Below are 27,640 nucleotides of genomic sequence, written 5' to 3'. Positions count from 1 at the left end.
CGTTGTTACACTGGAACCTTTCTGTAACGTGAAAGGTAGGCACAGATCCTTTATATTCTCCTAGTAACAGTGTGGAGGCACAGGGAGGAGCCTTTTCTGGATCAATTTAGCGTTGTGCCAATAGAGAAATGGGACAGCAGTGCTGAGAACGGGCAGCTTTCAGCACGGCTGGGGCGCAGTGTCCCATCTGTCACCGAGCAGGAAAAGCTGCTGGGGACAAAATCCACAACCACAAATTGCTCTGCATTTCTGCTCAGAGAGGCCTTTTCCACTTACACGTAAAAAACTTCATATTTACACAGGATGTGTAAATATGTGATCTTCAGGGCTTCTACTGATCTCTGTGCAGAGAATCCAAGTGCTGACCCTGCAGCTCCACTGGAGTGGGGCCGGGACACAGCCCAACCTCCAGGAGAAGCCATCAACCATCCAGTGGTTGGTGTGTCAAGCACCAGCACCACCACAGACTGGGCTCTGGCATTTTCAAGGCTTCCTACATCAAGATGATTATTCAAAATCCTGGTTGACATCCTAACAGGAGCAGAGACAAGGCCACAAAATTGCAGCCTCCATTTACGCTCATCAGCCACATGGGAAGCCAGTTCGGTCCTTGACTGTCTCCCTACAAGCCAGGAACAACCACCAGCCCCCAGGCTGGAGAAGCTGGGTGGTGACAGCAGGACTGCAGGTGGTGCCAAGCACGTGGGACTGCCACCAACAGAGCTGTCCCTGTCCCAGGGACAGGCATCCCCGCGGAGCAGCACGTCCAGCGGGACAGGCGGCTCCAAATGGGTGCCAGAGGGCACAAAACAAGGCTGCACCACGCACAGGCTTGGCACATCTGCACCACAACCCACAGCAAAAAAAGTGATACAGATTTCACAAGTACATGTTAAAACAACAACATGACCAACACTAACAGATTCAAAAAAAAAAAAAAAGAAAAAAAAAATCCCAAATACTAATAAGCCAAAACCAACGTTTTTCTTTCATTTCTACTTGGCCAGATGCTCGTGCATGTGTGCACAATGTACCAACTGGGAAAACCATTCCAAAGCCCCAAATATTCAAGATAAAGGTTGCCTATGCAGTCTTTGCCATCAGTTAACTAAGTTGAACCAAAATTCAGAGAGATTTTCTGCTCATTAATTAGAAAAGAATCCTGGGATAACCTGGAAGTATAGCTGTGCTGTTCATCTATCAATATTCAGCCATTAAAACCTGACAATTCATTGAAATTATTAAAAATTAAATTTAAAAATGTTACAGTTTAGTATCAATTACTCCATAGGGCCTATCTTTAAAAGCATTAAAATTTAAAATCATTCTACCCCCCCAGGGTAGACCTCTTTCATCCTATCTAGATGATCAATACCACAGGTATTAATCAATGCCACAAGTTGCACCACTTGCATTGTGTTTGTTCCCCAACTACAACACATATACCAAATCTAAATTTAAGACTATATTCATTAGCATGTAGTGTTTCAGCTGCAAAGTCCAACTATGAACCACCATACTTTCTGCTCTTCTCTTGTTTTAGATTTATTTTTTTTTTAAGTCATTTTTTAGCATGGAAAGAAGCATGTTGCAATATTTGCTTCTGTATTTATTTTGGGGCTTGATGAATAGTGCAATCAGTCCCTGAACTTTACCCATCATTTTCCATGCCACTGGAGCCTGACCTAAGGAAGGAAGAACGTGAAACACGGCGTCTTCGTCTTGTTCTAAACAAAAAAACAACACTAAACCAGGCTTGAACAGCAGCTGCAAAAGGAGAGGAACCAGGGTCTTCTGCTTCCCTGAAAACCTTCATTTCTGCTTCCATTTTCTTTTAGACCTGATCTCTGCTCAGAATGGGCAATTCGGGGGTTTTAAACCCAAACAGACTCCATTATTCTCAAGGCCTCAAATTCCAGGGTGGGAAAAGTGCTTTCAGATCAGCACCACCCCTGCTTGGCTGGCTGTAAAAGAAACCTGCAAATTGGGCCTGAGCACAAAAAGGGAACCTGCCTTTCGATTTTTACCAAAACCTTCTGACCTCACCCCTTTCTTTTTTTTTTATCTTTTTTTTCCCCCTTTCCTTTCTTTCTTCCCCAAGAATTTCAGGCCTGAGGTACAAAGCCTTGAACATTTAAATTACTTACACATCAATAACATATTACTAAACACCGCATAATATTTTTTCCTAATATTTTACAGCCCTTTAATGAAAGATTAAACTTTGAGAACCTGATTTTGCAGGGGCAAAGTGTTTTCACCTGCAGGGCTTTTTTTGCTATATATTCAGGTTCTGATAAAGCATTCTATGGATTTCAGACAGCTGGCAATTTTGTACAAGTGGAAAAAGATAAAAAACCCCGGATTTTAAACAATAATTCCCTAAAAAAGATGAAAACTTCACAAGCACCAAGCATGATAGGGCCCTTTAAAATATATTCAAGTATCCAGAGATGATGAAATTTTTTTAAAGCTTGTCCTGTTGATAAAGTATGAAGATTATGTATTCAAATAAGGCTTAAACTCTAACACACTGAGCACTAATGTAATGATCCACAGAGATTTACACCGGAGATCTCCCATTGGTGCTTACAGGAACAAAGGTCAGCACCACACTAATTTAAGGTTAGCTACTTATTTACCTAAAACAATTTGTTATTATGGCTGTAAATATTGAAAAGTCAGACACAGTTTTACCTAGAATTCGACAGAATTATGAACAATACAAAGCAAATAGGATTAAGGGTGTATTTCAAACAGATTTTTAGAGAAAATCCCCCCACCCTGCTGTAGCCTGCATGCAATTTCTCCTCTTAAAAATATTAGAGCATGACCTGCAGACTATGTGGGGCTTTTCAGTTAATGGTTAGTGCTGTTAGATTGTTAATAATCTCGAAATTTCCAAAGACCACGGACTAAATTCGGACTATGCCGGTATTTGTGCCACGCATACCAAAACAAGCCCTTCATTAATATGCTCTGTAGGACTGGAAAAGATCTGCAGTGTCACACGAGCTGTTTCACCTACATAAATTATTTATTCTTCTGTATTGCTCATATTTACCCATTTTAAGCTGCAGCTTTTATAATTCTGCATGCAGCACAAAGAGACCCCGCACCTTCGGCTACACTTCACAATCAGATTAATACAAGCTACAGACACCATTTGCTGAAAACAACCCGCGGCATCTTTAAGGAATAAAATAAGGAAAAAAGGTGAAAGAATAAATACCCTTATCCTTCCAACTGCTCGGCTGACTGTCCATCTCTCCAGCTGCGATTATCAATTATGCATTCCAAGAGGGGAGAGCTGCGGGAGAAGCGCCCTGCAGCCCAGGGAGGGAACCATGGGCTTCCCCGGGCTCCGCAGTGGTGCTGCACTGGTGCTGCAGGAGCGGGTCAGCTGACGGGGTGTGGAGCTGACGCAGTGCTGGCACCGCACGGCCCCGCTGCGCCCGGCGCAGCCCGGAGCGCCGGCACGGAGCCGCTGGCACGGAGCCGCCGGCACGGAGCCGCTGGCACGGCGGGAGCGGCTCCTGCCGGCCCCGGGGGAGCGGCTCCTCCCGGCACGGCGGCCCCGCTGCACGGACGGCAGCGAGGGCTCGCGGAGCCCGGCCGCGCTAAGCGGCTTTTCGCGGCCCGGCTAAAAGTAGTCACCAGACGAGCTTTAAATAGATTGCTTTTCAAACAGAGGTTCAAAGGCGTTTACAAAGCTCCCAGATGTATGGCTTCCCCTCGGGTTTCTGTAAACTAATGTCTGGCTGCTGGAGGACTAACAGCGACATCTTTGTAACACCTCTCCCTTCACAACAAGCAGCGTGAAGGGAAACAGAAAAGGACCCTTTCTGTGCCTGGAACAAAAGCAGAGGCTCATGAAGAACACGATTAATCCTTTTGCTGGTATCTTTAGTCCTCAGGAGCTGCTCAGCCGTATTTATTCCTCTTAAGGAAGCCCGCAGAAAAAGTTACTCAGCCCTTTACCCAATTCCTACCAGCAAACACCTTCCCCTTTTTTATTTTACATCAGCATTCTCTGTCAGCAGCTGCTGACCTGACAATTAACTGTTCCCTTCATTTAAATAAAAACCGGAACCTGACAGTTTACAGTACCAACATATAGAAAGTATTGCACAAACAGGAGAGGAGGTGAACTACAACTCCAAATCTGAAAGAGAAGAGCTGTGGGAATCACGTTGTCATTTTGTTTCAAACCCTGCTGGAAAAACCACCATTTCTTTCCCAGTTTGGAGTCTCTTCTTAAGATCTGGGGCTGACAACAAAAAGCTAAAATCTTCCCAGGACTGCTCCAAAGCCTCTTAAAAATCTAATACACCATTTTCTAAAGAACTAGAAAAGGGCATTGCCACATTTCCACAAAAATACAGCAGACCAGGAGGGCTAGAGATCCAGATTCAGACCTTAAATAGACAGTTTCTCTTCTCATTAGAACAATCTTACACTGAGAAAGATTACTACAAAGATACCCAAAAGCCCTGGGTTTGACTTCAACTGCTACATAAATTTAAGGCCTCCTTTACCAGTTACATCTCTTTTTAACTTAGACAAAGACATGCATTTCAGTTCCAATTTCAACAGGTAAATCCAAACTAGGAGGGAAGTAGGGAGCGTATATTCAAACATCAAAGTGCAAGCAAATGTGAAAAGTTGCACTGTACCAAAAAAAAAGTACAAAATACATCTGAGAATCTGCTTCTGTCTTCAAGCTGAACTGGAAACCACCAAAACCTGAGTCTCTCTCCATATTTGCACTGCCACTGTATTTGCCAAAAAACATCATGCTTTCAAAGGTCTTTCCACTAATTATCTAATTTCTAAAGATACCCAATTAAAGCCTCTTCATTTCGTATTTATATTCTTTGTATCTTATACTTAAAATAGTGCATTTATGCAACTTTCTCTAACCAGAGGGTTTGCTGTGGCCACAGCAGAGAGGCTGCACCACCTGTCCTGTTCCTCTCATCTCCAGTGCACCCTCACTGCCCCCCAGACCCTCCTCTTTACTCTTTGCATACTCAGTGTTCACTCTCACTGCTCCATGCAAACACACCCGTAATGAAATCCATCTCCCCTTTCCAGCAAGAGGGAACACTCGGCACATAAACCAGGCACCAGCACTGCCAAACCTCTGGAGAAGCTCTGTTTTCAGCAGGGATATTGCACACCTGCCTCTACAGCACATTTGAATACCAAGTCCAGAGGAGGTGGCATTATCAGGTCCCCCAGACAAGTCAGACACAATCAGTTCTGGACACGTGTCACGGAACGCCCCAGGCTCCAAGGAGCTGCTGCCTGGCAGGGCGAGGGCTTTACTCAGTCCCTACTCACACCATAAATCACCCTGAGCAGGGGCACTGAGAACAGCACTTTTGCACTGCACTTCCTTCTGCTCTCCCTCAGTGCTGGTGCCTATCTGTGCTCCTGGCAAAGTTGGAAACTTAGCCCAAATGCTCCATTTTCTCCCTAATTCTGCCACTCTGAAGGAACATCTCTCAGGCTTTGCTCTTTTAGCAGCCTCAGCTACACAACAAGTCTTTGCCTCTCAACAGGGGTCACAAGAGCTCTAATGAAACACAGCAGGTCTGTGTCTTTCCTTCAGAAAATTTTCACTCATTGGGTTTGGTTTTTTCCTCATTCCTCCTACTCCTCTCCAAATTCTCTGCCCTCTGGTACTCTCCAATTATTATTATTTACCTGCTAGCATAAAAGATGACCTGAACAAGCAAAGAATCTAGGAATACAATGAGATGAAATTAAATCAAGATATTTTATGTTGAATTAAATGGCATTTAACCAATCTGCTTCTGAAAGAAACTCCAGAGACATTCCAAGGCATTTTTTCTCCAGTGAAAAACAACAAACAGAACCAAACACCTCCCATCTGCTGAGTGGCTCCATTTAACTCACTACAAACACAGAAAATAACAGAAATTCCCCAAATGGGTACAGCTGGTATCAGGCAGAACATCTAATGCCCTTTAAGCTTCACACAACTGCAATGACCTGGTTTGTGTTACAGCATCACAGGAAGTATTTGATTTCTGCCCCCATGTTGCAGAGGGGAAAAAGGAAAGACTCAGCATTAGTACAACCCTCTCAAAGCACATTTCCCACCTGGGCTTCACCTTTGTGTTTGCCCCCTCAAGAAAATCCAGGAAATGTACAAATTAGTAATTAGCTGCATTTCTGAGTGCCTGTAATGAAAGCAAATAAACCAGTTAGATTTAACCTGAAAGGAATGTCTACAGAGCCATGAAACAAGGGTGTTCTGGGAAACTGAGTGTCTTGATGGCAAAGATCTCAACATTATTTCCAAATATTATTGTAATGCTCAACACGGACACACAGAGATTTAAACTGCCAATTTCCATTCTAGTTCATAACTTTGTAGTGGTCAGAGGTTTTGAGTCTATAATTCAATAATATCAATAATGTAAAAACTTCCACATCCTGTCAATCAAAACCAGGTTTGTGGAAAGCACGGGTTTGGGGAGGATTAATGATCTGTATGAGAGAAGATAGACTGTGCAACAGAAGGGCTGAGAGATGTAATGTGTATATTTAGCTTTCACCTCTCAGACTCATTTCAGGAGTTGGGAATTTCTCCAAACCTGGGATGGATCCCTTCCCATCCAGCAGGAGCTGAGGTTCCACCTCGGTGACAAACACTAGATGGCATTAAAGCCCTGTCACACAGGCTGGCCCTAATCCATGGCTCCCCAGTGCCCGCTGCACTGGCCTGGTGCTCACACCTCCTGCAGGAGCTGGGGCAGCAGCACCTGAACTCACAGAAGCTGCCCTCTGAGGTCACGTCTTACCAGGCAGTGCATTGACGGAGCTCAGGAATGCGTATTTTGAGGTCTGGTGAGGGTGACAGAAGCAAGGCTATTTGCTCAAAGCCAAATACAGCACCTACTGAGAAATACAAATTTGAAAAAAAAACCCCACAGTATTCAAGACATCAGAAATTGCTGGTATTGCAGGGAGGTGTTTGCCCTTGAAATGGTTCCAACTGTTGCAAGGAGAGGGGTTTCTGTATAACTACCTACAGTTCTGAATTTGTTTGGGTTTGGGGTTTTTTGGTTTTCTGTTTCTTAAATCTATCCAGGTTACCCAAAGGTGTGCCAGGCACCATTTAACAAACCTCCTTCTACCCAGGAGGCCCTTCAGAGCTTTACATTTGCTTCAGAGAAGTGGGGAAGTTTAAAAAGTGTCTGCAGCCTTTTTAGAATCCCTGTTAGCTCCCCGCAGCCCACTGGGGCTGTGGGAAGTTACAACATACTGGCATTTAGGTTAGCTTCCAAAAAATAGCACTGTTAAGTAAGCATTCCACAACTTTGGATTTAAGCGCACCAGTAAGGCAGCTCAGATTAAAGCTTTAACAAGCATCAGTCACACCATCACACCAGCTGAATTCCACAAGTCTTAAGACACAGTAAAATCTATTTCAGTTCCACTGATGGGTAGGAAAAAAACCCCAAAGAACAAAGGTAGACTCAGAAGGCCAAACACATGCACAAATGCACTTGGCCTTGTGATGAACAATCCCTCCTTGTTAGTTCCTCAACGATTCTCTGAAATTGTGCCTAAGCAGTGTGGTATTTAAAGCAGACAACTGATGTTGTTTGTGGCTTGCCTCAGAAGTCCAGTTCTGTATTTTGCAACACAGCAGAGTGTGGAGAAAAATCCAGAAAAAAAGGCCCATTTTTGAGTTGGTATTCTCATCTGTTTAGCTTTAAGCAAATATTCCTCGGGAGTAAAGCAAAAAAATTTCTTCCCAAACAACACAGCATGTCAAAAATGAAAGCTGCAGCTGCTTTCCAGAGTGAACACAACGCTGAGAGGCTGCAGCTCCCCAGCCCAGCTCACTGGACAGATCTGGGCCCTGTCCCTGCACTGGGCCATGGATGGGAGAGCGATGACACTGTTCAAGTTCAACTTCCTCCTCTCTGCTCTGGCAGCTGGGTCTCTGCAGCTTCTGGGGCAGCTTCCCACGGATGGAAGAGCAGCAGCTGTGTCCTCCTCAGAGCCACAGTGAGGGGCTGCCTTCCCCAGGCAAGGATTTGCTACCCCCAGCCTACTACACCCATGCAATGATTAAAGACTCTCTGCAAAGGTCTCCCTTTAAAAGAACTAACAAAAGCTCTTCTATTAAGTGCAGCATTTTGCTTTGTTTTTTTTTTTTTTTGAGTAGTCTGAGCTCTAAGCAATTAACCCCTTGACATGAAGTCCAAGATACACAGCAGCTGCTCTCTAGACAGTACTATCTGCTGGAAGCCTGGGGAGCCTTCACAGAACACACAGACACACACGGAGTTTTAGCAGTGCAGGTTATCACTGAAATTTTGCCCCAAGGGAAAAGCAAAACTCTCTCCTTTCTGCCTTACCTGTACATATACAGGAGGTGAGACAGGAGAAATGGCAAAGGTAAACATAAGAAATACATCTTCTGCCTTATTTCCCAAACCTATTTCAATTGCACCAACACTGATGTTCACTTCAACATACACTTGCTATTCTCTTCCAACTCAGGGTATAATTCTATTTTATGAACCGTAGGCTGCAGCTACTGCATAAATACAGTACTGCTGCTGAGTCAAACTAACTCCTGGTTTTCTATTTAGAGCACTGTGCTTTCTGCAGTAGCTGTCTTTTTTGGTGTGAATGCTTCTGGTCAAAGCTTAAATAGCAGCAGAGTGCTGCGATATCAAAAAGCAAAGTACTCCTAGAGTCTACAAAAAGCTGGAATTTCATGAGGTGATCATTTTACAGAAAAGAATACAACTTCCTTCTACTGTAACTACACATTACTCTAAGAAAAATTAGGGTTACGCTGAAGTGCAAGCCCCATCTGAAAAGAGAAACAGAAATGAGTACCTGTGCTGTGCGCATAAACCAATTTTAGTGTTCATAGAACACTCAACTTCTTAACAACCACTTTTCTAGAAACCTGCATACTAATCTCCCTCATGTTCACCACTTGTTTTAAACCACTGGCCTTGATCTAATGCACGCCGGAGATGCACAGGCTCTTGTACAGATTGCAGGCACATATAGGAGCAGCAGGAGTATTTTCCTGAGTTTTACAATCTGATGTCTGAAATGCTAATGAGAAGGAAGAAATGCCTCTTCAAATCATGTGCACACAGCAAACAGTATCCCACATCCAGAGTTTGGGAGGCCACCCAATGCCCAGCCTGTGGACAACCATGGGAGGGCCTGCAGTGAGCAGACACTCATTTCTGCGTCGACAGACCACAAGCAGCAGAGCTGGAGGAGAAACCTGGAGATGCTGAGTCCATCCCTGATAAACAGAAAAAAGGCACTAAAGCAATCAGAATATGAAAAAGGTCCAAGTGCAGGCACTGACATTTTCTTTTACCCTCGGCCTACAGAGAAGTTTACAGAAAGTGATTTAAAAAGACTAAGTTGTGACATGCTTAAGTTTAGCTAAAGAATTATGCAGATTAGCAAACTGCAAGACAGCATACACAGATTACCTGAAGACTTATTCAGCTTTGTTGAAAATACAGCAGTAGGTTTTTTCTTTTCTTTAACAGAAGCAGCTTCTTTCTCAGCTTCCTTCTCAAAAGCTCCTGGTTTTACTACACTGACTATCTCTTTTTCAGCAGATAGAGGTGAGGTATCTGTGGCTGGTAAGCACGTGGTGGATACTTCAGGCACTTCTTTGTCCACAGCCTCCAACGACTTTTTCAAGGCATTGGTATCTTCCTCAGCTTTTACTTCTACATTCTTCACAGACAGATCACAGGGCAGCTCTGGGCAAGGCAACTGCCTCTTCTCACCCTGGATCACCTTACTGATGTCTTCACCTTCATCTTTGTGCATTATTTCTCTGTCAGTGACCTCTGTCACAAATTCAGGAGCAGTTTTAGGATGACCTAACATCACGAAGTCTTCTTCCACTGAGCCTGGGGAAGACTCCATGGGTGAGAGAGCTTTGTCATCTCCTGTTTTTGGTTCCATAGCAACAGATTCATCAGCTGAATAAGCCAAAGCATCCAGCTCTTCCATTTGAAGAGGAATCTTCTCTGCCTTGGCTGTTTTTGCAGGTATTGGCTCAGATGGTGGAGCAGCAACAATTTTGGAAGAGTCCAGCTCGGGTTGGAATGACTCCAGATAAGGCTTGCCCGTGGCAGCTACTGAATCCACCAGTCCTTCCTCATGTTCTTCATCAGTTGGAATACTCTCAGTGGATTTACTTTTTAAGAGGAGAGATGGATCTTCACTCGCTTCCTCAGCAAAGTCAGATATCATCTGGCTATTAAACAGGCCAGCTTTTCCAAACTGTGGAGACATTTTTCCATCTAGTTCCTTGTGTTCAGGTACATCCTGAGAAATGCTTTCTGTTACCAGTGTCTTTGAATACTCTGCGAAGGATGGAGAAGGAGATTCACCAGACACCTTTGTTCCCTTAATTAAGTCACACGCAATAGATATATAAGGAGTCTCCAGATCTTCAGGAGTGGTGCTACTCTCCCCATCAGGTTGTTTAAATGCCAATGTCTCCTTTGCTTCCTGGGTCTGTGTCAGCGGTACATTCACTGCCTCTTGGTATACAGGAGGTTTTTCAGCCTCTTTTACATTCTCATACTTGGCAGTGGGAATAAACGTTTCTAGTGGGGAAGCTTCCAGCTGCACAGCAGATGCTTCTGCCCCAGCAGTCCCAGTGCTTAGCGGGGCTTCCATAACAATATCCGGCAATATCGGCGACGGAGCGGCTTCCGAGCCTTCGAAGGAGGGGCAGATTTGCGCCGTGGGTTTCAGAGTCTCCTGCGCCGCCTCGGAGGTTTGCACTAAATCAATCTTGGTTTCATAAGCCAGTTTTGTGCAGGCTGCATCGTGCATCTCGTACGCCTCCTGCACCAGGTCAGGAGTGAGACCCTCGGGCATGCTTGTGGCGCTGTCGGGCGGCACTGGTGGGACCCCCTGTGCTTTAGGGGACTCAGCTCCCTGCCCTTCCTGCCCAACTGCTCCAGTACCAAAATTACCTTGTTCTGGGCCTGTCTGAGCTTTCAGTTCTGCAATCTTTTTCTCATCGTCAGTTCTATTTTCTGAAGTGCCTTCCTCTAGTGGAGAAAGAGATTTGCCTTTGTTACCACCTGGACTTGGAGAGGAGTCAAATTTAGTACAAGTGATGTAAGTCTGCGAAGGTTCTTTTACAGCTTCTGGGGTGCTTGGGAAAGAGGGATCTTCAGCACTGCCTTCACTCTCTCTTTCGTAATCCTTCTGCACATTCAGCATACCCACACCATATTTCTCATCCAAACTGCTCTCCAGCTTGGCATCGATCTTACTTCCAACATCCTCTCTCATGCTGCTCAATCCATGACTAGCACCTTTGACTTCCCATACTGGCTCGAATGGTTTGAAGTCTGCATACTCTTCCCTTCTAAGAGGATCTTCTTTCACCACCCCTTTTTCACCATGATCACCATCTCCTCCGTACTTGTCTTTGTTATCGAAGAGATCTTCCTCATTCCTCTCAAACAAATCTTGGGGAGATTCTGGAGACATTTTCAGCTGCTCTGCAGGCATTTTCTCCAGGTTAGGTAATTCTTTAGGGCCCTCTAGCTGTGTATTTTCTTTAGCTGGAGACAAAATGGCTGCTTCTTCTTTAGCAAATGGGGGTTGCGAGTATTTCGTCTCTGAAACGTCTTTGTCATTTCCCTCTGCAAGAAAGGGGTTTCTGGAATTTTTCATAGGTTCTTTATAAACCTCCCCGGAGCTCTCTTTGTAAGTGCCTCTTGCAGGAAATCCATCTGAGAGGGTACCAAAGGCTGTGTGCTCTTTAAAGGGATCGGCTGAGAGAGGAGAGAAGGAGGGAAGAGAAGGAGCAGGATCAAGCGGGACTGCAGTAAAATCCTCTTGACCAAGCGACTTAGTGCTACCTGGCTGCTCCTGCAAGTCCATAACTTCTTCTGTGACCGTGGACAGAAAGGAAAATTAGAGAATGCAAGTGCTCTCAAAGTCAATGCAAACTTTCAACAGGTTCACGTGATTTTAGCGACTAAAAGGCTCTTCCAAGTACTAGCATGGATACTATAAGCCATTAATACACAGTATCACTTAAAGCTATTCTATTTCTCTGCTAGGAGAGAAGTGAGCAAGAGGCTCAAGAAGCAGCAACTTTATGCAGCGCAAAGGTCTCAGTAAAGTTGAAGATGCCAGACAAGTACAGGGGGCAATATTAACAAAGCCAGAACAGGAGGGTGGCAAGGGGAGACAGAGAGAGGGGATGTGTGGATGCTTGGGCACAAACATATTGCACAAATGTGTGCCAAAGCCTTTTTTGGGCACCTTTTTTAAAATGGGAATTTGTGGATGGTGTACCTAATAAAAACCACTAACTCAATACTACGGGTGCAAATTTTACTTCTTTAAAATACTGCAGAAAGTTACTATAGATTAAATCTTTCTGCTCAAACAGCAAAGCAACTATGCTCTGATGTGTTAACCTGTTAACAGTATCAACTTCTCTCCTACATCAAGGGTCCAAGAATTCACAGATGGCTATATCTTGTTTATGAAACAGTTTACCACATAAACAAATGAATGCATATTAAAATCTGGAATAGATCAACTGAAAAGTCAAAACTGAAAAATGTGACAGAGGCTATTCTTGGACCCATGCTGACTTTTAGTAGAGGCAGACTAATGGGAAAGGGTTAATGAGATCAGAAAGGCAGGAGGTACTCAGACAAAGGGGAGCAGAAAGAACTTGCCTGCAGAGGAGTGCATCAGAGGCGTAGATGTAGCAGGAAGAGCAAAAAGGGTCTCATCTGAAAAACAAACAAATAACCTCAGCAGAAGGAAGGGCCAAGGTGAAGAAGGGAGAAAGCACACAAGGAGTCAGTTCCCAATAAACCCAACAGATCCACAGCCAACACCCAAGAGAACCACGGAACACCATCATCGGAGCCAGCTGATTTGGGGCAGCCAACATCCAGATTTCTCCACTCACAATGGGATCTTTACTGAGGGATCTCCACCCTCCAAGCCAGTGACCAACCTTAGGGTGAGACACACCCTAGCAGCTACTCTTTATTTTCATTCCCTGACCTTGCACACCACTGAGCAGCTACACCTGCCATTGCCAGTGGCACACGGTCCTTACTCTGCTCTCCTCACAGCCCTCGGTGCGTGTGAGCGCAGCCCCAACAAACTCAGCCAAACACCGGTGAAAGTTCAAATGGCTAAAGCAAGCTCTGAAACACCCCACAAACGCAGCACTCCTCAAGCATGGCCATACTGTCTGCTTTTTGTCAACTCTTTTCCTTTCTGTGTGACATAGACAAGACCCCAGAGGAAGGTGACAGCTTTAAAGCCTTTTTTGGCACGATCTAAGGAGTGTATTTGGCTTTGCTGAGTTTGTTTTAAGCCTAATATCTCCTAAGACAAACCCAGCTCTCCAATTTCCACTCAAAGCAGCAGTAGCAGCCATCACGAGGAAGCAGGTAAAGCAAAAGCAGTCCTTCTCTGGATTTCTGTGTCAGCAGCAGTGTTTTTCCCAGGTCCATCATGGCCTGTTTGCTTTACATTGATCTAAGAATACTAACATTCCAGAATGAAATAAATTTACCTAAAAGTGCATAAAGTTTTCAAATTGAGGCTGTTAAAGGATATTTGCAATTTACATCAATTAGCAGACACTTGTATTAGCAGACACTAAATTATACTAAAGCACTTAAATCAGATTTTTATTCTCAGTACAGACACCAACAGTCTTTTAATTTTGCTATCTGCCTGGACAAAACCAAGTAGTGGAAAGGAGGTGGGGGTATTTTTGGCTTGTTTGTTTTTTTGGGGTTTTTTAAACTATTATTAAAAGCAAGAAATAATAGAAACAATTGATTTGAAAAGATGAAAGGCAAGAGTGAGAAATATGGTAGATGAAGCAGCACATACATAATAACCCAGTCAGGCAAGGTATTAAGCTAAGCTGTGTTTTGGCACTAAACCATGACTTGTGCAGAAGCAATGCCACTTGCAGACACTCATGACCTGTCTGGCTTATTCAAGTTAATCCCACCAGCAGTTTTCCAAAAATCAAGTCTCCTCACAACCTGCCTTTCCCGTCACAATACACAGTCAGTTGGGTTTGTTTCACAGAACATTTCTCTCTTGCTGTATTTTGTGGATTATAAGTACCACTTGAATATGACAGAAAACAGAGTAAGAAATAAAGCCGAGTGTAGGACTTGGTATTCAGAAGGTTCCTCAACTCCTGCTGGGCCAAAGGGATTTCTGCTCAGTTTTCTAAAAATTACATTTTTCAATTAAGGACCATATAGAGAGAAACCTCAATTCCAAATTTAGAGCACATTAAAGCAGTGTCACAGTTCAATGGTGGCAAAGCTTTTAAGGACAAAAGCCACGCTGGAGGACAGCTGATGGGTATGTGACACAGAGTCACAGAACTGCAACACCATGTACCACTACAGGCCCTTTATTCCAGCAGCTGCTTGATTCCACATCCCCTGGCTCACCAAGATCCTTTCCACAAGCAGAGACTTCTCCTCAGCCCACACCTTTCCTGAAACCACACACCTGCCCTCCTCCAGATCATCTCAGAGCAGCACAACCCAGATTTCCTAGAAGGGGTCTGCGCTTTCGGGCAGGAGAGAAAGCAGGATGGACCTGATGGGACCACATTGTGAACAGAGACCCTGACAACCCTAAAGAATAGGGCCTCCCAGGGAAACCAACACCAGGACAGTGGAGAGGAGATGCTGGAAACACAGGAGGAAGGGCAAAGAAATACAGCAAGGGGTGTAAGGAGGTGAAGGGAAAACACACAAGTCATCCCTGAAAGGTGCAGCTCCCTTCCTGTCTAAAGGCCAACTGCAATCTCTACCAAAAATTCCACATTTAAAATCTTTTGAATGCTTTCCAACCCCAGAGAAAGAGATTTCAGTTTCTAGGGAAGGGCACTGGGTTTAAGAGCATGGGCTCTCATTTTTCAGTGGTTCCTTAAGACAGCACAAGGCAAAAACTCCTTCCGAGGTCTGGCTTCCATTTACTCAGCACAGAACCATGAAATAGCTATGCCAGCCACTGAATTCCCAGGTTGTCTTAATGGATGGATATTATGTCCACACCCAAACTTTATTTTCCACACATAGCTGGAGTGTGAAAAGAGATTACATAAAAGCAGTGTTTCCTAACCAGCCAAGGAGAACCACCCACTTTCCCTCCACCCACATCAAAATGGCATTTTTCCTGCTGAAAGGAAAAAGATACAAGGGCTTTTTCCTGCCCTTGTGGGTCCTGTGTAACACCTCCAGGCAAGCAGGGAAAATGGAGTAGGACAACTCCCCCATCAGCATCGGTGCTGACTGAACCACCACTCTCTGCAGAGGGGAATTGAAGTGACATGGTGAAAGGGATTTCTTCCAGCAGTGACACTGCTGAAGAATCCCCATGTCCCATGTGGAGGTAGAAACCTCTCAGAAACACAGCTCTGTGGGTAAGTAGGACACTTCTAGGATCCATCACCAGGGGTGGCTTCTCCTATTTGCATCTCAGTGGCAGAAATTAGGTGACAAAAACAAACACAACCAAGCAGTACAACAGAACCAAGTAAAAAAACTTCAGAATACATCGAGCTCTAAGCAAGATTATTGTCAAGCAAAAGTAGATATTCAAAACACCTTAACTGACCTACAAAGTGAGTTTCACTACAGCAAAGCTCCACCCAAATAAGTACAGAAAAAATCTCAGTGATCTTCACTTTTTACAAATCATAACTAAAAACTCCTTCAGTAAGAACTGCTCAATAAACACTTCCATCAGCAGGCAGATTTTGTTTCATGAAACACAGAAGAATGAGACCTCAAAATGAACACAATCTCCATGAAAAGAGTTTTTACTCCAATTTTTTTTCTGCCAAAAATCCGTAATGATGTAAGTTAGTAAAGTACTTTCAGCATTGCAGCCAAGATAAAGGTTGACCTCTTATTTATGAGTGGTGCCACTTTATATGAGTTACTGAGGCACTCCAGCTGATGGCTTTTAGAGAGAACTTTAGAGACTCAGCCTGTCTGACTGCATTCCTGTTTTTAAACATTTGGCAAATTTTACCTTGGATTTTCGCAAATTAAATAGTCCCTAAAAAACCCTCCAAAACCAAAAGACAAATCACCCACAAATAGCCCCATAGCTTCTTTCATTAGCGTGAAGTCTCATACTTTAAAACTGCATTATGATTTCAGCTAAAACATAACAAGAATCAGATTTTAGTTTTGTTTAAAAATAAAGAACCCTGACACCAGTGTGACAAAGATGTGTAATTTTAAACCCTCATTTCAATTTTTGCTGATTTCCCACTAACTGCTGATGCCACAAGATGCTGACATTACCAGCATAAAACTTAACATTTAAATATCAACATTTCAGATAAAAAGGAGAGAAATAAATGGAGAGAGATTTCTTATACAACTAATGAAATGAAAGTTATCTGCAAAGACTTCCAGAGAAAAAGAGAAAAATATTTAAAATGAAAAAGTGGTAAACTGACAATTCCAAGAAAAGCAATTTATGAGAAAAAAGCCTTTTTTCTTCCCACAAAACAGACTTGACAAAGGAAAGCAGAAGACATCAGGCTATTCAGAGAAACTAAGAACTGAGCCAGAACAATTCCTATTCCTCATCGCTGGATTTGTGTAAGTGAAGGACCCTTCCATCTGCTCCCATGTGCCTCCTTCCAATCAGCAGCAACAGGACTGCGGTAAAGTGGCTTTATTGTTCTGCTGCTCTTCTTATTTTTGTGCACGAGCTCAACATTAAAACAGAAAAAAACCTGCAAAAATACAGAGCAAACTTCACCTGATGCCCAGTTTAGCTTTGGCAGGAGACTGCATTAGGCTGCTAGATGGGAGTTTCAGCCTTCTGAACTCACAAACCACTTCCTGGATTAGTTTGCTGCAAAATGTGTGCTATTCTTAAAACAAAATTAGCAAAAATGGAGTCTTTAAGAATCCACCTTTGCAAGCTTAGGAAATGAGCAAGATACCAAACTAACAGGCCAGGGACTGCATTTACCTTACAGACCTCCCACAGGGGGACATTGTGAGAAGCCTCTCCTGTTAACATAAATATTTAACAATAAAGGAAAACAGGGTAAAATTAATACTCCAAGGAATGGCATCTGTGACATGACTCACACATCCTGTAAAAGTTCCATTTGCAGCAACCCCTCTAGGACAGATATGAAAGAGGAATTGTTCCTTCAATGCATCAAGTTGTTCATGTGCCCACAGTGGAGGCTGCCCCAGCAGCATTTCTATCTCAAGCTGTTTCGCAACACATGTGGCCATTTAAAAGTTAATTATTTCAAGTTCTTGGATGCCTACTTTCCTACTGCAGTACAAAACAAGGGCACACAACTTCACAAGAATTCCTGAGAAAAGCAGCTACCTACACAAACTCCATTTAAATCATCTCCTGTTATGATGTGATTGTTCTAAATACGGGATTTCGCCAAATATTTAAACCATTCGAGATTAAGAACATTAACTATTAATAGCACCTTCTCACATCATTAGATCAGGCTGCAGAGCCACAGCAAAATTCGTTTTTCTCATTTGGCTCTTTTTAGTTATACGTGTAAGTTTTTACAGAGGAGTTTCCAGTTTAGGAAACTATTTGGAAATCTTGGGAGAAAAGCATGCAAACTGCTACAAAAGATAGGGATTGTTGAAGATTTAAGGGGGAAAAGGAGCTCCATTTTGGACATCCTGAGGGCATCACAGCTGGGATCACAAAAGGAGCCAAGACCTTTGATCATTAACAACCCCTAGCCGTAGGTCATTTCAGGCTTTCATGGCAATTACTGCAAAGTGGAATCATGCATCACCTGCAAGGAGAGTTGTCCTGCACTACTTGAAATGCATACAGAAATCAAGTCCAAAACAAGCATTTCAAATAGTCTGCTTCTGCAAGCAGGTCTCCAGCAAGTAACATTTTCTTGTTGTCTAAGCACAAATCTATAACCAAAATGGTTTAGGCAAGCTTTCTTCAATATCATTTTTATATGGTCCAATTTTGCAGCATCTCCTCTTTTAAAAAAACTCCACTTGAGACAAGCTGCCCAGCAACACAGGGGCTGTAAAGGACCGGGACAGAGGTGAGCTATGTGCCATTTCTTCTTCTTTTGATCAGCTCTTGAGTGAAAAGAAGGCAGTTCCACTCCCCTGCAATACCCAAGTGCCAACCTAAGCACGAACAGAGGGACACAAGGAAGAGACATTAATCCTGGCTCTATCAATGCTGCTCCCTGTTCCAATTCCCAAGCTGCCAAAGTAAGAACCCACCACGAGGGTGTTTTTAAAAGGCCATGAAATACTTCAGACACAACTGCCACTCTCATCTCTTGCAACCATTTTGATCAGTAACACCAGACCAGGATCCAAAGTATTTCAGAGAGTGGTTTTTCTGCTAAAAGTCTCTCATCTACTTAGTGTCACCCCATCCCCTCAGAGCAGGGACAGGATTTTATCTGCCATCTTTTGTTACTAAAACTAAACAAAGAAAAAAGTCTCACAGCTCAGCTCCAAAGAAATTTTTCACTACTCTCCCACCACGTACACAGAGAATTCCCAGAAACAGGATGCACGTACCTATCCCAGGCCAGCAATCCGCAGGAGCTCACCACGAGGAAATTAAATCCTCTCAGGAACAAAGAGAAAACTGTTCTGCTCCTGAGCACAACTGAAGCTCAGGGAGGAGTAAATGGCACAGCACGACTACCACACACCTTGGCTGTACCTTCCCCTCAAGGCTCCCAACTGCCCAATCACAGAAATTCTGCTTTATTACCCAAATTAGCATCAGGTGCTGGGTAAAGCCTCCTTTTATTGAAGTCAGGTGGCCACAATTAATCCCAACTGTTCACAACCTATCTCTGATGGCCTGAAATACCCACTTCATAATCACAACTACATTTAATATAGAAATTGAATGTATTTAACAGCAAAACCAAAAATTAATTTAGAACAATCTAAGATATGAACATTCCCAGATTCAGCATTTACAGCCACCAATTTATACTGTTTCAATCCATTCGATTAAAGAGAAGCAGAAAGAAACATCTAGCCAACTGCAAACACATGTGTCCAGCTAGACATAGCTTTGAAGCCACGTACTCAGGCTTTGGCAACATTTGTAACCAAAAAAATGCTACATAATTCCTCTAAAAATGAAGTAACTTTTCCTTAAGACCCAGACTCTTTAACCATACGTTGAAATAACAAAAAGAAATTTGAGTTCTGGCAGTGCCACAAAGCAGAAAAATACAGTAATTACATCAGAACTTATTCAAAGGCAGGAGGTCTAAAGAGCCATGCAAATCCTATCATTATGCAGACATTATCCAATTTAATTTTAGAGATTATACCAATCATAAGATTCCCTTTCACTGATTTGTACAGATGGATTTTTCCCTGCTTTCCCCACAATTAAACAAATTAAGCAGTATTTAGATGAGCAACCTTATCATTGCAGAAGAATGTATTTATTAGCTAAAATAATCTTTAAAGAATGGAGACGAGATGCTACTGATTTCTTTTGGCATCTCTTCCCAACACATTACCTTGTGTGAGAAGCCTCTGACATAAGAGCTTACAGTCTGCAAAATAAAAACAAATTGGTGCATAAGATGTCTGATGTATAAGATATGAAAAACAAGGAGCAAGAACATGGATTCGTTGTAGCCATTAGTATCTGTAGAATATCTTTTAATTAAAGGGAAAAAGCAGTGTGAAGATTCAGAGTCTTGATGCCCTCCTGAAAACCAAGGGGATCAGGTATCAACAGCTCTACAACAGATTTTTGGTCAAAAAAGGTTTTGCCCAACCATCTGATTTTTTTGTCATTTAAGCCACAATACACAGACGGGAAAACCCATTTTCTTGTCTAACAGTGTGATCTTTTAAGGAAAACTTGGGTTTAAAGCACTCTAAATCCATCCCTCTAAGCAGGCTGAAGGCACCACCAGGCAGACCTGGCTGAAGCCCATGAAAGAAGGAGCCTCTCTGCCACCGGTGACATTTTTCTTCTTGCTTGTTCCTTTCTGTTCTGCAGCTACAACCTGCTTTGCAAGGCCTCACACATGCTCTTTCATCTGTTTTCCTTGGCACTGGTTTCCTTGCCACACACAGGGGATGCAGAACAACAGGCATTAAGGAATTTTCTCTCCTGTCAGGAAAGAGGGGACAGCAGAGTTCAAGGAAAACTGTCACAAACCAGTGCTGACTGGATAAGCAGGAGGAGATTTTAACAGACTGAGAACATTTTTGACTGGCAACAGGAAAGTTTATATTTATCTCAGTCTTGCATCTTATTTGAAGACATCTTAACTAACATATTCTCCCTAGCTGATGAAGTTGATGACATGATTGCCCTGTTCATTAAAAAGCTGCCAGTAGAAGCTGAGAGTATTTTCTCAGACACAAAGCAAGTCTCCCAGCAAAACCAGGGAGGGTCACACTGGTATTTCTAATACTTCTACCCAGAGAAGGAAGATAAAATTAAAAGTACTTTTTCTTTATACATCAGAAAGCAACAAATTGAGACAAACCCATTAAAATAATGGGAAAAGCAGTAATTTAAAACAATAAAATCTAACCTAACTTAAAATCTTCATATTTTGACAGCTACAGTTGGCAGCAGATTGATTATTTCCATTTGAAAGATAAAAAACATTCTACTGAGATAATTTGATTTTCTCAGACTGTGTGAATATTAATAAGGCCATTATTTCATTGCTGTTGTAATAGTTCTTATTGATGGAAAAACCAGTTAGAAAAGCCATCCACCAAGCATGTGTCATCGGTCTGGAGTGCAGGATCTCAGTGCTGGCTGTCCTGTGCTGCCCTAAAAACTGAGACTGCAGAATAAGGAGATAACATTATACAGCGTTTCCAAAGCATACACAGGAACAATTTCTATTTTAGATCATAAACAAAAAAAATTTAAAAAAACCTGCACGAAAACATTACTTTTCTACTGAGGTCTCACAGTTCGCTATTTTTACTTGGCAATAATAGCTCTTTTTTTTTCTTTCATTTCTAAAGCAGCTTGAGTTACACAATTTTCCTCCTACTTCATGCATAAGCACTTCTGACTATCTCAAGATAATTTACCTGTAAGCTCCAAGTTGCTTTCCATTTTCTAGCCAATAAAAGACCAAGAACTATTTCCTTGCCTCCAAACTAGAACCCAAAGGACATTTTCAGATGGAACTATGCTTTGCTAATTTTTCTATCTGAGTTTCATAGTTACTATAGAAACCTGCCAGCACACACACACACAAAAGACACTTCTGTCAAAATATTAACAGAAAATAAAGAAATATAAATTCCTTTTCTCTGCTCCAGTTGAAGGTTAACCACCCTTTGTTCCTTCCCAGCGCACAAAGGCCAGGCAGATATGAGGAGAGCCATCAAGAAGCTGGGTGTGGCAGAATGGACATGGAAACGGGCAGACAAAGCCTCGCACCAGAGCCCCCAAAATTCCAGCAGCATGGGAACACTGGGCTCCAGGGTTAAGAAGACTGATGCATAAATGCCTCCTGCTAAGTAGCCAGATTCCCAGACTGAGCGCTTTCCAAAATCCTGGGCACTGGAGGAAGAGGAAGGAAAATGAAAACAACATCCACTTTCCCAGCAACTTTGAGAAAACCTCTGACTGGGAAGCCTGAACGCTCCCCTCAACTTCCACAAGTGCAGCTGTTTGTGGTTATCTGTGAGATAAGAAAGAGGTTCTGTGGCCACCAGTGATGATGCAACAAGGTGGACAAGACAGTGGTCACTCCACAGCCATGCTCCAAGCTTCCTTAAGTACAGGCTGGGAGGACGGGGAAGAGAGCAAACAAACAGTGGCTCTTCACTGTCTCCTCACTTGTGGTTTGTAGGATTTCATCTCCAAGGCAAAAACTCCCAGTGCAATTCAAAACTTCCCTGAGGGCTACATCATTATAGGGTAGGTGGAAGCTGTGTGGTTTTATCCTGGAAAGCAAGTCAAGGGATACACACACAAAGCAAACATACCATCAAACGTGGCAGGACTATCCTTGCACACACTCCTGGTTAACAGAAGACAGAACTGTTTGGCTTCTGAAACTCTTACACCAGCTCAGTTACAGACGCAGGCCGCAGTGCTAGACACTGCACATGACAAGGAATAAAACTGAATAAAATGATCCTTGGTTGAACTCACCAAGATGGGAACATGAAATATTAAAATGAAGGTTTACTATACCAGTCAAATTGCCCATTAGTCTCCTCTTTACAACAGAAAGAAAATGACGTTCTAAATTAGATAACCTAGGTTACGAACACCTCCCTTAGGGCTGTGCTGACTGTACGAGGGAAGAGAAAGGGTCTTGCCTCTCAGAGAAACACTGAAAATCAGTGGGTACATATTTTAATAAATGAAGGGTGCAAATGAAAGTCACCAGTGGTAGTATTCAAGGACAGCTCTGTTTTTTCCAAGTCCTGCTGCATCCTGTCCTTAAAATGCACACAACTCCTCTAGAGGAGCCCATGCAGATACAGAAGCAGAAAGAATCTGAGGAGCAAATATGCTGGTTTAGAATTTGTATAAAATGCAAATGCAGGATGTGCAGGGTAAAAGGTTCACTCGCTGGGGTGAGCAGAAGCGTGTATAGATCTGCATTTATTCAGCACCTCCTGCGGCTGGGCTCAGCCTGGCCAGGGACAGCTCCGGGCAGCTCTGCTGACCTCTGCTTGACACTGTCTGGCAAACCTTCCTGAAACCTCTCCTCAACATGGATGACTTAAAGAAAAAATCCTACATAATCAAATGGAAAAGCAAGACTAATTAATAAACTGGCCCTTCACAACGTTTGCATAGGTATTTAACCTAGGTCAGCTGAAGGCAATGGACACACAAGGAAACATCTTTATTCTCTCTGCATGCTGGCCTAGGGCCAGTCTGGTGGATTTTGTATACAGGCTTCTGGTAAGTGCAGTTTAACTGCAAAACACAACAGTCCCTTCCAGGAAAGTGATATATATGATCCTCCTTTTGCTGCAGGATGTAGGACTCAAAGAAGGAAAGTGGTACCTATTCATCATAGTACACTGGTTATTCTTACTTTGGGCAGCTAGCCAGAAAAGAGGGGAGTATTACTTTGACCATATATAACTACCTCAAACTAACTTTTTTTTGCACCCTATGTAAATTCAAGTAATCAAAAGATTTAAGCAGTAATCCCTCCAGAACTGCAGTTTCTGCTACTCACAAAACAGCAAGTACCACAACCCCAGAAATTGTTCAGGAGAACCCAAGTTTGACTACAGAGCTCCTGCTTGTTTTCTCCTCCTGCAAATATTTATATTAGCTCTTCAGAAGGTAGGCTGCTGTTACCCTGCCAGAGACTTGCATTACATATAATTATGTCACAATGATACTGGATACTCTTAAGTGTGTAACTAATAGCAATTACAAAGGGTTTTTTTTTAAAAAAAACCACCTCCATATATACATAAAATACATTTCAATGGGCCATCAAGCAGGCAATACATTTTTGCTATTGTTCCCCTGACAAAAGGCAGCACCGAAGCCAATTGTTGCAGATAAAAGAAACCCTACTATTCTCTGCGTACTTACTACAGGCCTTACTCTCCTCCACTTGGAAACAGAATTTCAAAGTTATTTGCCTCAAATCCCCATAAATCAAAGCATTAGATTTCAAATACAAAGAGATTTTTTTTCAAAATTTCTAGACTGTGAACTGTAAGTCTTCAGTTATACCTTAAATTCAAACAGCAGAGCTCAAAGTAAATGAAACCACAACTCTGCAGAGAGCAAACCACAGGGCCACGTGGCTGTCCCTGCCATGGTCACCCCGCCACCAGCTGCAGCCAGCAAATTCATTTTGCCACTCTCCCAGCATGACAGAGTGAACTCATTTGAAGTCAAGCCAAATGTCTTGACCCAGACAGTTTTAACACCCACTGCTAAATGCAAAACTAACAAATATTTGATGTTTAAATGGATATTTAACATGATGCTCCTGCATCTGAGAAGGCCAAAGTACTCATTAGATAACCTGGCAATGCTTTTATCAACATTAATTTGCTCTCATCTAGGAGTTTCAAGTACAGAGCTTCTAATATTTCAACTCATCATTAGATGAGCATTGTGTTACACCACCTTGTCTTTGGAAACCAGGCCTCCCCCAGATACCAGTCCTTACTTCAGAGCCCTAAATTAATCATCACTGACAAACTAAAATAACTCTTTGATGCCACTTCTCAGCTATACTACGCAATTCTCACAGATAGGTCTCTTAACAGAGAACTATTTCAGGAATTACTGTGCTCTTTTTGCCTTATCCTTCAGGGGTCAGAGAGAAAAAAACCCAAATCATTTCCAGAAAACATGCTTTCATCCCTCCTTTTCAAAGCAACATGATTTGGTAGATCCTATTTCTTCCATTCAGTTCTGTTTAAACCATCCAGAGCTCCAGTCAGAGAACATGCCTAGGAAAAATTCTGTTCATCCATCATATAGAATCCCTCCTCTTCAGTCTGTTGCAAGCTTTTGTCATCATCTGCCCTCCAAATGGTGGAAACAAAAAAAAAATTCATCTCCTTGGCATATTGCAACATAGAGAGCTTCCAGAGGAACAAAACAAAGTAGGCTTCATGAAAGACAACAGCACAAGTCCTGTCACACATGTAAATAAAATGCATTGTGAAACTTCCCCTGACAAAACTAAATTCATGTTTTAACAGGCTTCTTTAAAAAATCATTGTTCCAGATGCTTTTTTTTATTAGATCTTGAGTATCATGCCCCCTCATCCTGTTTAGTTATTATTGAAATCCTGCATCTTTATAACATACCAACACGACAAACACGACAAGAGCAATGAAGATAAGCACACACCATGATGATCTCAAGGCACTTGAATTTGTTCCTTTTCACTGTTTTAGTGGCCTCAAGTCAGCTCTTGCACTTTGAATTAAGGAGAAGTGGAGCCAAAGCACACTCGCAATCTGCATGCAACGCATTAGTCATGCGGGTCAGCTCCCGGATTAGACCTGAGAAGGGCTCTGGCACTCAGGCAGCACAAGCAATTGTTGGGGGGTGACACGCCCTCCGCTCCACAGCCTGGACTCCAGCGAACCCCCACATCACGGGGCGACGCCTTGGAGAAGCCCCAGGTGACAGCCGTGGCTAAGCGGCGGCCATCCAGGACGCGAGGTTGACATTCTTCTCCAGGACTGCCACACCTAGAACAGCGAGCAGCCTGGTCGCCCTTTGTGCTACCACACATTCCTCCCTAGGTCAGCGGTTCTCTCTCCAGGGCTCAGCGCCGCAGTCCGCGGTCGGGGCGCGGCGTCCCCACGCAGGCCGCGGGCCGCAGGGCTGTGCCGGCCAGGTGGACGGCTGGCGGCTCCGCAGTCCCTCGCCTCGCCCCTCCCTCCAGGCGCCGTGTTAAACATGAGTAAGATTACAAGTATCTTATGTTGCCCTCCTCCCCCGCGCTCCCACGCCCAAACCCGCAGTGCCGGGCCGCCCCGGGGGGAACCGTGCCCGGGACAATGCGGCGAAGGGCGGGCTCTGCGTCGGGGGAGAACCGGCCGGAGCCGCGCGGACCCCGCGGCCGCTCCCTCGGGGCTCGGCCGGTGCCCCGGGCAGGGCCGTCCCCGCGAGGTTCAGCCGGTACCCCGCACACGGCCGGTCCTTCGGGGCTCGGCCGGTAGCCCGGGCTTGCCCCCCGCTCCCCCCGCGACGCGGCCGTTGCCAGGCGGCGGCGGCGGCCTCGCCCCCGGGCGGCCCATGTGCGAGGCGGCGGCCGGGGCGGCGCTTCCCCCTCCCGCCATTAGCATAACCCAGACGGGAAGAGGAGGGAAAAAGAAGAAATTACAATTAAAAAAATTCAGGAAAAAAAAATAAAGGAGAGGGGGAGCCCTTTCTCCCGCATGAGCTGCAGCGGGGCCGCGGGCAGCGGGGCCGCGCCCGAGAGCGGCTGAGGGGAGGGAGGGATGCCGCAGGAGGCGGTCGAGGGCCGGCAGACAAAGGGAACCTCCCGGCGGGGCAGCAGGGCTCGAGAACCGGAGCGGCTCGGGCGAAGGCTCCGGCGGCCGGCCGCCGCCCTCCCCGGGCCTGGGGCGGGAGCACTCACCAGCTGAGCCAGAGGAGGACCCTCTTCTCCGGGGGGCGACGGCAGGCTCAGCCTTGGGCGGCTGGGGCTGCGCGGGCCGGGCGGGGGCCGGGGGCTGCTCCTGCGCGGGGGACGGCGTGGTGGCGGAGGAGGAGGAAGAGGACACGGCTCCCCGGGGGCTCCAGTCGGGCTGCGGCGGCTCCGGAGCGGCGGGGCGGGGCGGCTCGGCGGGGGCGCCGAGGTCCAGCAGCTGCGGCGGCCGCTCCTGGGGGGCTGCGGCGGGAGCCGCGGCGGGCTTCCTCTCCATCACCTCCAGCTGCTCGTCGAAGTCTTCGTCCTCGTCTTCCTCTTCTTCCTCCTCCTCCTCCTCCTCCTTCTCGTCGTCGAGCACGAACTGGTAGTTAAACTGTGGCTGCTGCGGCCGGGCTGGCCCGGAGGAGGAGGAGACCAGGGGCGACTGGTCCAGCTCGTCCATGGTGCCTGGAGCGGGCGGAACAATGAGCGGTGCGGGTGCGGGGGGAGGCGCGGGCTGCGCTGCCGCCGCCGCTGCGGGACCCGCACTCCACGCCCAGTGAGTCACCGCCCGGGAGGCGCGGGTGCGGCCGCCCCGCCCAACGCCCGGAGCGGCGGCGGCGCCGGCCAATGGGAGCGGGAGCGGGCAAGGAGCAGCCAATGAGGGGCGGTCCCGGGCGCGGTCCCTCATGAATATGCATCAAGGGGGCGGGCCCGAGGGCTGGCAGAGAGGGGCTGAGAAGTCGGGTAAAGTTCAGCGCGGAGAACGCGGGTGGGGCGGGAAAGGAAAGGGAGCACGGCCCGGGGACCCTCCATCCCCCCGTGACAGACAGCCTGAGAGTGCGTGTCATGATTCACCGCTTTCCTCTGCCAGGAGTAGTACGGTTTTCTCTTTTTTTTTCTTTTTTTTTGTTTGTTTGCTTTAAACAGCGGCCAGAAACCCTCAGCGCTTTCCAGAAAGGGAAGGGGATGGCTGGGCTCCTGGGTACGGATGGTGCAGGGCACCGATCCCCCCTGGCCCGGCTTCTCTCACCCTGGATGTGACCGAAGGATCCCGAGGCATCCCGGGCGCCGCCGCACTGCGGGGCCGGGGAAGGGTGAGGCGTCGTCCCGCTCCTGTTCCTTGGGCATCGCGCCGATCACCGCAGGCACATCCCCCTGGGGCGGAAAGCGGAGTCAGGCAGCGCCTTCCTCCGATGGGAATGGAAGTTTTAACCAAAACATGATGCAAAAACCTTCCAGTGTCTGGAAAAAAAAAACAAACCAAACCAAACAAAAAAAAAAAAAAAAAACCCAAGAGAAGAAAAAACCCACCAGAGAGGAAACATTGTCAGAAGAGACAAACTTGTTTAACCACCCGTGTTAGTGTAAGGCACTACGAGCAGATCTCATCATGTCTTTAGAGTATGAATTTAAATTGTGCATCTTCTGGAGGAAAGTATGGAAAGGAA

At 45.0% G+C, this 27,640-nt stretch overlaps 1 protein-coding gene across 4 annotated transcripts in view; it reads right to left on the bottom strand.

Moving 5' to 3' along the window:
• RTN4 (reticulon 4) overlaps positions 1 to 26,751 on the bottom strand; it is a 40,442-nt gene extending 13,691 nt beyond the window's left edge. The window contains exons 1-3 of one of the 4 annotated variants that reach the window (XM_048297032.1): positions 26,199 to 26,751; positions 12,765 to 12,821; positions 9,519 to 11,960 (exon numbers count right to left, since the gene is read on the bottom strand). In XM_048297032.1, coding sequence (XP_048152989.1) covers positions 9,519 to 11,960; positions 12,765 to 12,821; positions 26,199 to 26,652 — 2,953 coding nt within the window. In that variant the 5' untranslated portion in view covers positions 26,653 to 26,751. Of the gene's footprint in view, positions 1 to 3,232; positions 3,435 to 9,518; positions 11,961 to 12,764; positions 12,822 to 26,198 lie in introns of those variants that run through there. The other 3 variants (XM_048297034.1, XM_048297035.1, XM_048297036.1) reach the window with 3 other exon arrangements.
• Between the last annotated feature and the right edge of the window lie 889 nt (positions 26,752 to 27,640).

This window comes from Corvus hawaiiensis, chromosome 3 (assembly GCF_020740725.1).
Source record: "Corvus hawaiiensis isolate bCorHaw1 chromosome 3, bCorHaw1.pri.cur, whole genome shotgun sequence".
In the NCBI taxonomy this organism is placed as follows: domain Eukaryota; kingdom Metazoa; phylum Chordata; class Aves; order Passeriformes; family Corvidae; genus Corvus; species Corvus hawaiiensis.
The sequence above is the reverse complement of the archived record's forward strand: the minus strand, read 5'-3'. Positions and strand labels throughout refer to the sequence as shown.